At 38.3% G+C, this 12,143-nt stretch overlaps 2 protein-coding genes across 2 annotated transcripts; one reads left to right on the top strand and one right to left on the bottom strand.

The window, feature by feature from the left end:
* Positions 1–204: 204 nt before the first annotated feature.
* LOC149381293 (uncharacterized) lies at positions 205–6,146 on the top strand. The gene is made up of 8 exons (XM_089630207.1): positions 205–308; positions 889–1,921; positions 2,841–2,959; positions 3,547–4,506; positions 4,619–4,937; positions 5,244–5,409; positions 5,548–5,653; positions 5,757–6,146. The coding sequence occupies exons 2-8, from the start codon at positions 1,127–1,129 to the stop codon at positions 5,872–5,874; spliced, it is 2,583 nt and encodes an 860-aa protein (XP_089486333.1). The 5' UTR covers positions 205–308; positions 889–1,126; the 3' UTR covers positions 5,875–6,146.
* Positions 6,113–7,042, bottom strand: LOC149381292 (Histone superfamily protein). The gene has a single exon (XM_089630208.1). The coding sequence runs from the start codon at positions 7,014–7,016 to the stop codon at positions 6,210–6,212; it is 807 nt and encodes a 268-aa protein (XP_089486334.1). The 5' UTR covers positions 7,017–7,042; the 3' UTR covers positions 6,113–6,209.
* Between the last annotated feature and the right edge of the window lie 5,101 nt (positions 7,043–12,143).

The raw sequence follows: 12,143 nt of genomic DNA, 5'->3' as shown, positions 1-12,143 counted from the left end.
GGGAAAAAAAAAGGAAGGATTTCAAACGGCGCCGGTTAGACTTAGACCGTTGAGCTCTTTCTTAATTCGTCACCACAGAAACGACAAAGTCCACGTGTCGCTTCTTCATGTCCCTTTCCTCCCTCACAGACGCTTGTGACGTGTCATTTCATGTCATAAATTCGCTTATTTTTCTTTCCCTCTCTCTTCTCTCTGAATATCTGACAAAAACTCTCTCTCTCTCTCTCTCTCTCTCTCTGTCCTCTTTCTGCGTCGCTGTTGCTTTCGCCATTGCTAGGGTTTCTTGTCTTTTACTTCGAGATCTCTCGGTGAGTTTTCTCTTCAGTCTCCTCGCAAAGTCCATTTGTTAATTAACATTTTGCTCTCTTGTTCTCTTGTTTTTCATTTTCATTTCAGATTTTTTGTTTTCTTATCTCGCGAGTTTCGAATGCGGATTTTGTTTTGGAAATGGTTCTTGGTTTATTGTTTGGTTGCCCGAAAATTTGAGAGAATAATGGTGTATGGATGCGATGAATTTTTTGTTTTGTCTGTTGTTAGACGTGGGAGACTTTTTGTTTTTGTTGACTGTTTCAAAATCTCGCGTTTGGATTTATCAATGGAGGAATTTAGTATTTTGAGATTCCATTTCTGAGCTTCTCTTTATTTCTGGAATTCGAGCGGATTTTCGTTGAATTAGACGATTTTTAATTGATTCCAAAAGTTTTTATTTTCGTCTTGGGTGATTTGGATTATGAAGTTCAATCATTGTATATGAGAGGATTTTTCCCCTTCCGATAAAAAAACGTGGATTTTCCATACATTAGTTAGAAGACTTCTTTTATCCCTTCCATATTTTCATATTTAAATAACTTTATGTTGTTGTTGAGTCTGTTCCACTTTATAATGCAGAGACGTGGGTGAATTGGTCAGATTGGTGACAATCAAACCAGTATACCAGACGGGCATTGTTGTCGACGATTGCATTCCGGTTGTGAATTGTGTTCTGACATTATCACTAGGGTGTTTTGATTACAAAGGAATTATCTAAAGCTTCTTTTTCTCCCATAGATAAATGCGCTTTTTTATGCATTTTATTCGTATGGGTTCACAGTTTTTTTAAGTTATTTCTTCTGGAGGGCTGTATAAAATGGCTATTGCTGGACTACACAACGTGGTGGTGCTCGATTCTTCTTTCCCCAGGGAATCACAGACACGAGGACCTAGGCAAAGCGAGGATGGGGTCAGGGTAAGCACCCGTGCATCCTCGGTTCTGCAGATGTGGAGAGAGCTCGAGGACGAGAATGCGGTGAGTCGTGCTCAGGAGAGGATCAGCGACAGGTTGTCTCAACAAAGGAGCGACAGTTTTGTTCCGGATCTCTTGAGGATGGACAGTTCCGAGAGCCATGGAAGTGAACATAGTGGCGAGTCTGAGGACGCAAGTATGGGTGAGAACGACGACCGCGATGTTTCAGGGAGTTACACCAGCGAGAATTCTGCAGATATCGGCGCAGTTGAGAGGGGTCGGGTGCGGCGAGTTTTCCGAGAATGGATGAATAGCAGTGCCGGGGAATGTACAACACCCAATATCTCTCATATTAACAATGGCTCAAGGTCAGAGTGGCTTGGTGAAACTGAACAGGAGAGGGTAAGAGCTATAAGGGAGTGGGTGCAATATAACACTCAACGCAGAGGTGCATGTGGTGGCGGCAGAGAAGATCAGCCCGCTGAATTGGGCAGTCAGATCGAAAGGATTCGTGATGGGTCGGCCGTCAACCAGAATGAAGGTCGGACCCAACATGTTCGAAGAGGAATTCGCAGATTGTGTGGCAGACAAGCGCTACTTGACATGGTCAAGAAGGCTGAGATGGAAAGGAAAACGGAACTTGAAGCTTTGTTGGAGCAGAGAGCTGTAACAACTTTTCCTCATCGCAACCGCATTCAGGTATGTTGCGAGAGCCATTCTTACTTTTGAAGGACTATTAGATCATCTATATTTTTTTTTTTCTTTTCTTTTCTCACCTTTTATCCCCCTATACCGCATTTGAATAGAGCTATTACTATCGAAGTTTCATTTCATGTCCACACAGGTGTAAATTTTAATTCCCTTTCCTTCTTTGGTATCTCAAATTTTATCCAAGTATCTTCATGGTCGCTTAAAGTGTAAATTTATACTTTTGGCAGTCACAAATTAGTTTCTGTGTGTCAGTAAGGGTCCGGGAACTTTAAAAGTGCGAGTGGTTGGGTATGTCATGAAGTTAATAAGTGTAGCATTAACTGAATCACATAGTTGGCGTTGAGGCTGTCTCAGTACGATCAGTGAGAGATGTAGTTGTAACTGTTTCCTACTAGCTTTTTGTTTAAGTGTTTCATGTTTTCTGGTACTAGAAAATTGCTTGTATGATTTACAATATGAGATGATAGCATTTAGTTGAACATGACTTTTTTACTGGCCTCACAGAGTCTAACAGAAAGAAATACGTGATTAGTAGTATGTCAGCTACAGAAATTGAAAAAAATGTTGGTTATTTGAAGCATGGGCACTTGCAAAATCAGTAACTAAAAAAAAACAAGAAAAAGAAACCAGCCATTTTGTAGAGGAATTGCTATATAATATCAAAGATAAAATGCCATATATTTTGATTGGTAATGCACCTTGATTCAACCTGTCCTTAGATTGCTTTACTTGAAATGAAACATACCATGCAATTTTTTGAAGTAGTAGAACTAAAATCTGTTATTGCAGTGGCATAGTGCTATTTTGATGTACTTTATGGAAATCTAAGTGTTAGATTTTTATTTTAGATGCGTTGAAAAAGGTAAAGTGTAAGTGAAGTAATTTACATTCAAACTATTTTTTTCAGTCTCTACTTAGAGGTTGGTTCTTGCGAAATGGAAGATCGACTGATTGTGGGAGACCTTCATCCATAGCTGAACGTGAATTAGGCCTACTAAGGCAAAAACATACAGTCTCTGGTCTCAGGTATTCATGCGTTTTAATGTTCTTCTAGTTTGACTTGTTCTAATGAGTGTAAATGGTGTGCAATTTCTTTGTGTATTTTTCTCTTAAAGTAGTTATACGATGTTCTTTAAATTATGTAGCTTAAAGTTTCCCCAAGAGTTATTTCCCGGGTTGGAAGGGTTTTTACTCTTTAATATTCAACTTATACTTCCCGACTTAAGTGTTTGAATGCCACACGGTGGGTCCCTTATGAATGGAAATAATTTTAGAAGTTACATATTAAAAACCATGGTGGGTTTGAGTCACATGTAGGTTATTTTATTTATTTTTGTAAATACCATCATAGTATTAATACTGTTTGTTTTCTTCTAGAGAGAATAAAATATTAGTTCCCTCCCTCCTTTGCTTGTCTACGCAGGTAGTGTGATTCTCTGTATCATGGATTTTTTTTTTGTCATTATTCTTTTTATTTTTCCCACGGGAAATCTAAATAATATTATATTAATCGACAAATATTGTTTCTCACTAAGATGCCACAAACTGGCTGGAAACACTTTCTGAATGCTTAATTTAGTCAACATCCCTTTAAAGTGCTTTTTGTAATGCAGGGAAGGATTTATCTCAAGGCCGGATGATTTTGTTTGTGCTGCTCAACCAAGCGGCAGCATTTCTGAGATATCTAATGACAACGCTAACTCGGATGTAAATGAACAAACACAAGGAAATAACTCATATGAGATCATAAACGATAACTGTGAGCAATCAGAATCCAATTATGGAGGAAGTGACCAAGGGCATGAAATCCATGGAACGTCCAATGATCGGGAGGAGTTGGGTGGCAGAACTCTTGCTCTTGAACGTGTGGATTTAGAAGAATCTAATGCCCTGTTGGCTGAAGGATGGCCGGAAATAGTTCCTGATAATTCTCAAATAAGAGAATGGCAATGGTCAAGTAGTCTTGAATCTGATGAAAGGACAATGAGCACCGAGCAAAATGTTGGTGTTGATTCTCACGAAAATACTGCTAATGAAGATGCCCAAGATCCATTGCACGTTTCCGGACAATATAGGAATGAGGTAGTATCCGGTGGTGATGAAGCCACAGAGCAATCTGAACCAAGTATGCAGGAAAATGATTTTCCTGTTTTATCTGGATCCCGTGATGATTCAGAAGCCAACACCGTTGATCGTACAAGCAGGCAAGATTTTGCTTCTGAGGTGCAACAGTGGCAGGACCAGTCTTCGGAGAGTGAGGAGCGAGAATGGGATCAAGACATTGCCGAATACACTGAATGGAGGGACATTGTTGGTGAAAATGCTGACGAAAACCAGCAACAACCCATTGAACTCGGATGGTCGGTGGGAAATGAAGAGAGAGAAAATAGCCGGGTTGAAGACGATTCTCCAGAAGAATGGCAAGAGGAAGGCGGATTCCAAGAGGCCGTGGAAAGTTGGCTAGATGGGCCATCATCAGATCAGGAAGCTGCTCCGGCCAGACGATCCGAAACGTTCTACTTTCCTGATGACGAGAACGTTTACAGCAGGGAAATCAGGGAACTACTGAGCAGGTGCAAATCCAATCCCAGTCTTCCGAATGACCATCCTTGTAGATGGTTCCAACTCTCTTTAACATCTTTTTTTTTTCTTCTTCTTCTTCTTCTTTCGTTCTCGTTTTTGCAGAAGAAGAGTCTCGAATCTTCTACACAGCGGGTTCCGCGAGAGCCTCAACCAGCTGATACAGTCGTATGTGGAAAGACAAGGCAATGCCGCGGCGGACTGGGAGTTGAATGGGTCACTACCGTCTGAATCCGTGTATCAGGATCTGGAGCCGGCTAGTGCGAATCAGGCCGGAGCTCGTGAGAATGCTGCTACGGTCACACCTCCTGTTTCTCTACCTCTCGCGCCCAGGCCGCCTCCTCCGCCTCCGCCTCCGGTGTGGGACCAAGAATCCCACCGTGAGAATTGGACCCAACATGATGTCCACCACCGTCTAGGGATGGTACGTAATATGTTTCATATCTTTTTTTTTTTTTTTTTTTTTTTTTAAAAACACATAAACAACGTTCTGAGTTTGTGGGTTGTTGATTCTTGAGACCTTGCCATTCTCGGTTCGATTCCCCTTGGATGCAACAATTGGGCCAATGGGGTAGTCTCCTGGGTGAATTATGACGAGGCTCGTAGATTTTAGTCGATGTTCTTGTTTTGTTATTATACGGTAGCGTTTAATGTGTCTTTTTCTTTTGTTTTTTTTATTAAAATGTATGCGAGCATGGGTCATATTTGTATATCTTTAATTCTGGTGTAGGACTGGGAGATCGTTAACGACATGAGGATCGATATGGCCCGGCTTCAGCAGAGGATGAACAACTTGCAGAGGATGCTTGAGACCTGCATGGACATGCAACTCGAGTTGCAGCGTTCCATTAGGCAAGAAGTCTCTGCTGCGCTTAACCGGTCATCAGGCTCTCAAGGCATGTCTTTTCAACTTGGCACTTTTTCCATTGCTTAGGCGTGGATAAATGAATGTTTTTTTCAGCAGCATCATAGAAAACCTGTCATTAAGGGTCTTTAATAAAAATGGGACTAAATTTTGGATATTTTTTATTCAGCGGCTTGCGAGGTTGGCTTTTCATGGGATGACTCAAAGTTGGAGAATGTACGGAAAGGGATTTGTTGCGTATGCTGTGATAGCAGTATTGATTCTTTACTGTACAGGTAAGGCTTCGAAGATTATACCTTTTGGTCTCCTATAGTGCAAACATTATTCTGTTAATTACGTAAAAATATTGATTATTTGCATCATATTTACACGTTGCAGATGTGGGCACATGTGCACATGTTCGAATTGTGCCAACGACTTGTTTGAGACAAAAGGAAAATGTCCGATGTGTCACGCCCCAGTAGTTGAGGTGATCCGTGCTTATTCAATCTTGTAATGAATAAAAACAAAAAATATTCAACTGCCAAAAGGTATAACAGTACAGGGTAAAAAAAAAAAAACCTTTGATTTAACAACCTAGGCTCATAGTTTTGCCATCTGGGCCTTCTTTTTCCTTTTTCTTTCTTATTTTGATATATGATGTATAATGAGTGTTGAGTTGTAAGTTGTAACTTGTAACCACCGACGACTACTTTTGATTTGTTTCTTTGGCACAATAAGAATACTGAGTGAAATGAAAGAAATAATATATACCCCATATTTATAGTATTTACTATTACATGTTACACTACTGAGGCTTCAAAAAGAAAGGAAAACAAAAAAAGTAACATCCTAGGACTTGGGGTAGGAAAAGTAGTTGGAAACGGCCTTGGTTCCCTCGGCGACGGCATGGCGGCCGAGATCTCCGGGGAGGACGAGGCTGACCGCGGCTTGGATCTCCCTCGCTGTTATTGTGGATTTCTTGGTGTGGGTCGAGAGATTTGAGGCCTCGCCGGCGAGCCTCTCGAACATGTCGTTCATCATGTTGTCGATGATCGTCATTGTCTTGGCCGTGATTCCCATCCCTGGGTGAACCTGCTTCAGAACTTTGAACACGTATATCTTGTACGTCTCTCTCGACCCTTTCTTCTTCTTCTTTCCCTTGCTCGTCGCTCTCGCCTTTGTCTCGGTCTCTGTCTTTGCCTTGGACTTCTCTTCGTCTTGCTCTTTAACGTCCTCGTTGCTGCTTGTGGGGGTGAGATTGGCTTCCTTTGGCACTTCTTCTTGGTCGAAAAGAGCTCTCGGCTTCTGTTTCGGTTCGGTTTCTCTTCCGAGGCTTGATTTGTCTTCCACTGGAATGGGAGTCTTCTTCGCAGCGTCTTCGTTTCGTTCAACTTCCTTCTGTTTCGGTTCGGTTTCTCTTCCGGGGCTTGATTTGTCTTCCACTGGAATGGGAGTCTTCTTCGCAGCGTCTTCGTTTCGTTCAACTTCGTGAGCTTTTTTGGTTGTGGTGGTGGTGGTAGTAGTGAATTCGTTTAAAAGCTCGTCTTCATTTTGAGTTAGGGTTTGACTGTTATTGGTCTCCCACATAGCTACTTCAACAGTGCTCTCTTTCACAACCTTCTTCTTTACAGACACCACTCTGCGCTTTGGAGCCATTTTTTCGAACCTTTTTTTTTACGGATTGTATTACCACTTACACCTACGACGTACCAAACTGTTAGGAATATATATAGCAAATGTGCACCGAACGGGAAGGACGGTAAAATCCAGTAAGTGAAGGAGGTGAATGACAAGTGTTAGACAGCTGTCGAGTGAGCTCTGAGCTCGAAGGCTACGTGGGTTAAAAGTAAAATTCAGTCATGTTAATCGAGGGATCCGACAAAATTAATTCCAAACACGTGAAAATGTGCTAAATCAACCCACTCAAAATAGCAAATATCCTTTCTTAAAAATAAATAAATGTATGCGAATCTACAACTCTCCAGTCACTTGCCTGATATATTATTGCTCGGTATATTATGTGCGCGCAAATTTTTAGACATGTTATGTTTGATTTTGATGAGATTAGTAGACGACAAATCTTGCCAAGAAACAATATCGCGGATATCCGTTCGGTTTAATTTCTAAACCAAATCCATGTGAACTAATTTCTACATGTGAACTAATTTCCTTGAGCACTTTTTAACAATTTTGACTACGAATATATACTTTCAAAGTCAATTTGTGTGTGTGCGTGTGTGTACGGGTAATCGTAATTCGTGTGGGTGTGTACGGGCAATCGTAATTCTTAACATCGATCCTTGGTGTAAAGTAATGGTGATAAATTCGTGGTCGTGTTGCAATTCTGACATTTGAGTCGTAAAACCTAAAAATTATAAGGATGAAATATTCAAAAAGCATAAATCTAAGTAGAGTTATAAAGCTTAAATCTAAATAGAGTTAAAAAGCACTGGGCAGATCTTATTTTCTCTGTGCCAATAGTCTGAGGTCATTCTGGGCATTCAGTCGGAAGCTATGGAAAAGAAGCTCTTCCGCGTGTCATCTTCTGCTTCGCAGAAATGCCAACTTCCGTGTTAAGTACATAGTTTTTACCGACCAATTATTTTCTCATATATAAAGCGAAAGCTTTGATAGATTTGTATATTATCTAGTTTCTGATATTAACATTATTAAAAGAAAAACTTTTCGAAATGAAATTTTGAAATTTTTTTTAGAAGAAAAAGACACACTTAGAACTTGGTTCATGTCTGCTCGGTTTAACGTAGCGTTCACTTCTGATATATGGTCAGAAATGCCAAAATAGACTACATGTCTGTTGTAGTTCATAACATAGACGAAGCTTGAAATCTAAACAAGATGATCATAGCCTTTAAAAGAATAGAGGATAGTTATACACAGCAAACGTCATGCTATGAATCTTTCTAGATGTTATAGAAGAGTGGAACTTTCGTGAGAGAATCATCTCAATAACTCTTGATAATGCCACCAACAACGACGCCATGGTGAGAAGTTTACGCCTTAAGATACCCAATCGAGACTCTCTTTTACACCAAAAGTGTGCTACCCATATCATAAACCTAGTGAAAGTCGGGTTTAGGCATTTTTCCGAGTGTATTAGTAAGATTATAGAAGCCATAGCTTTGATAAACAGTTCAAACCAGATACTAGATGACCTCAAGAGGCGTTTTTTATTTAACAGTCTTGACGAGAGAACTTTTCACACCGATAACAGGAATAGGTGGAACTTAACATATTTAATGTTGAATTCCTTCTTGGCCGATAGATATGTAGAGGTTATACGTATATAGTGAACATAATAGGAGGCCATGACATAACCGAAACAGACATCGCAGTGGCTAAGTACTTTACTCATTTTATTCACGTTTTTTTACAATGAAACACGTGCATTGTCTGCCGTTTACAGAGCCACATCTTATTTAGCGATACATAGTGTTACAAAAATTACCGAACATATTCACGATTGCAACCATTTTGAAAATTTTCAACCATGCGTCGAATCTATGAGAGAAAATTTTTCTAAATATTGGGGAACTTAAAAAATTCCTTACTTGTATAGTTTTGCATGCATCCTAGACCCCGGAATGAAATTTGGGGGTTATTTGACATTTTTACAGTATTAAATTGTCATACTAGACAAAATTAAGTTACACATGATCATGCTAGGGCCGTGGAAGAGTTTACTCCTTTTTCAGGTATTACCAGCGACAGATTCCAACTTATCCCGAGCCGAGTCCATCCCGACACTCATCAACAAGCAAAAGAATGTTCCGAGATATAGCTCGTTTTGTCCGAGGCGAAACTTCATCTCCAAGATCGTCACCACATCCCCCACCAACTCAAGAGACATCTGAACACGACGAGATCGCACTATACACCTCTCAACAATTTGCCTCCATGAACCAAGATGACCTCAACTTACTAGCATGGTGGCGTCAACATGAAAACATGTTTTCGATCTTGTCTAAGATGGCCCGAGACATACATTTGATCTCGGTTTCAACGGTGTCATCCGAGTCAGCATTTAGTAGCTCGGTCACATCATTAACGATCGAAGGCAGACTTTGAAACCCGAAATGGTTGAGTCACTTATCGTTTACAAAGATTGGTGTCAACACGAACAACGTTCTCAAGAAATATTTGTGAACATTGATCTTGTTGATAACTTTGATATAAACTTTCAAAACATGACTATTAATGAAATATAGTCTTAATGTAATGTTTTACTTGTAATATTGTTGTAATATTTTACTTTAAAAAAACGTTATTTTAAATATGAAATTCATTTTACATATTAGTATTTTCTTTTAAAATTTAACAGTTTAGTCCATTTCATTTACCGTTTAAATTTGATTTTTTTTTAATTTTTTTAATTAGTTAATGGAAATTAACAGAAATTCATATTTCCATTAAACCTAATGCAAATTCTACTTCCGTTAAGCAATGAAAGGCACCAAATTACCTAGCGGAAGTGCCACCCTCGATAAAAAAAAATGAAAGACACTTTATTTGAAATCAAATTTTCATTACCTTCCGATTACCAAGATGAGTCTGAGGGGTCTCGTGAGGGACTATCTCGCTCTGGCCTGTCTATATTTCCTCTCCGTTTGCTCCAACGCCTAAATGTCCTTTCCTTGGTCTTGTGGTGGTTAACTGATTTTCTATTTTAATGTTTACGATAGGCTTACTTTATCACTGAGCGGTTGGTTTGTATATTATTATTATTATTATGGAATAGCCGAACATGAGATGGGAGTTTTCGGACAATATTTTCTTAAGTTATGGATCTGGGTTGTTTGGATTTATCCACCAACCCTCAAGGATCTTGAGGATATTGTTAAAGAGTCGTTGATGTGTTTGAACTTCAGCCATTTTAACTCACACTTTTACATGTGCTTTCTTCAAAGCAGTTGAAGATTTGTATCACAAGTGTTTATTTCAAACAATAATATTTAACTCTTGTATATAGTTGTAAACTATTTATTAATAATAAAAAAAAGATACCCATTTATAAATAGTTCTAAGGACAAATCTGGTATAACATAATTAAATCTTAATTTTCCAATTAAAATCCTAAATTTTTTTAGAAGAAAAATACATAATAACAAAACATTAATTTAACGTCTCAAGTAGCCTAATTTCATCATTAAAAACTCCAATTTTCATAATTTTAACCCCTAATGGTTAATTTCTAACAAAAAATCTTTATTTAATTGAAATAAAATACCAAAAACCCCGACGGTAATTTATTGATATAAAAAAGATAATGGCATTCAAATGTTAGCCAAATGAATTTTACAAATTTTGGGCAAAAAAAAAAAAACTTTCAATCAGTGTACAACACCAATTTAAGGAAACACGAAATCATAAAATTATTAAAGAGTAGTGTTACATCATAATCACATAATGCCTCCGCCGCGGCCTGGGCTGCGTCCCGAGATTTGGTTGCAGTAGGCGAGGCATGCCTGCTCGCAATTGGCAATGCTGGCTCCTTTCACTTTCAGGCACACCGGCATGCACAGCTTCGCACACTCCGGCAGTGGCTCCGCACACACCACCAACAACGATATCATCATAATTACCATTACAATTTTGTTTCCCATTTTGTTTTTTTTTTCTTTCTCTTTTAGGGTGTAATTGGAAAGGGAATTCTATATTGGTATGGTAACAATCAATGTGCTTGTGGGTTTTAATAGAGAGCAAAAAAATTAACGTTTGCTTAATTTTAGTGAAAGAATTTTATTGTGAGTGATGTTGAGACAGATGAGGAATTGATTTGAGGCTGGTCATGGATTTGGTTGTTGATGATTTGGTTTTATGTTCCTACAGAAACAAGATTATTAAATGGTATCTTAATTAGTTTCCTGATCTGTTATTATTGAGTTCATTATGATAGTAACGAATTACTTGCACGATAAAAATTTATATCGATTTAGGACCACGAATTTAATACTAACCCGTACAAGAGTTTAGGACGAAGCTCTTGCTTATTAATTCTTTGTATATTATGTGGTTTGGCTCGTTAGCTTATTTGAAAACAAACATAGATGTACTACTAAGCATTAATCGACAAATCTGATTAAAAACAAAAAGCATTAATCGACAAGTGATCAAATAAGAGGGGAAAACAAATGAAAAGATAGAGCAAGCTTTTTCCAAGTTTTCATTGATTTCATTTCAAATATCCACGATCAATAAAAATGTAGGGAGAAAAGTTACAGAAAAACGAGTAATTGTCAACCAATAAAATAGTATAATAAAACGGCGGTCCATGAAAATGCCAATGAAAAATAAGACACATAATATTATGTTTTTACTTATTATATACATATATCTGTTAAAAATTAGATAAAAACTCATTAATTATATAAATTGACAAACATTCAAATGTCTTAACAAATTCTACACAAAGTCTCAAGATTAGCCGCAGAGACTTCCGTTCTCAGACAAATATTTGTTGGAACGAGTTATATTAAGCTGAAAAATATTTAGAAACATGTCTAAGACGGGTGAATTCTAAAAAAAAACTGTCGTTACGTGTGTTGTTGACTTATTTTTTATTGCAAATTTATTTGGCGAGATGTATGGCAATATGCTCTATGATATGTTGAGACATCTTTGTCTCCATGTGTAAAGTTGTATTTTTGGCAAGTCTCATGAATTACCAGAATGATTTGCGGAACACTTTCTACTTTGGTTCTCTTTGCGTGTATGGGTAAGGAAACCCTAGATCGATTTCCAAATGTGTTGAATACTATAAAAGTC

This window comes from Urtica dioica, chromosome 11, assembly GCF_054948205.1.
Source record: "Urtica dioica subsp. dioica isolate 48M chromosome 11, U.dioica_male_clone48M_v1_H2, whole genome shotgun sequence".
Classification (NCBI taxonomy): domain Eukaryota; kingdom Viridiplantae; phylum Streptophyta; class Magnoliopsida; order Rosales; family Urticaceae; genus Urtica; species Urtica dioica.
The sequence above is the reverse complement of the archived record's forward strand: the minus strand, read 5'-3'. Positions and strand labels throughout refer to the sequence as shown.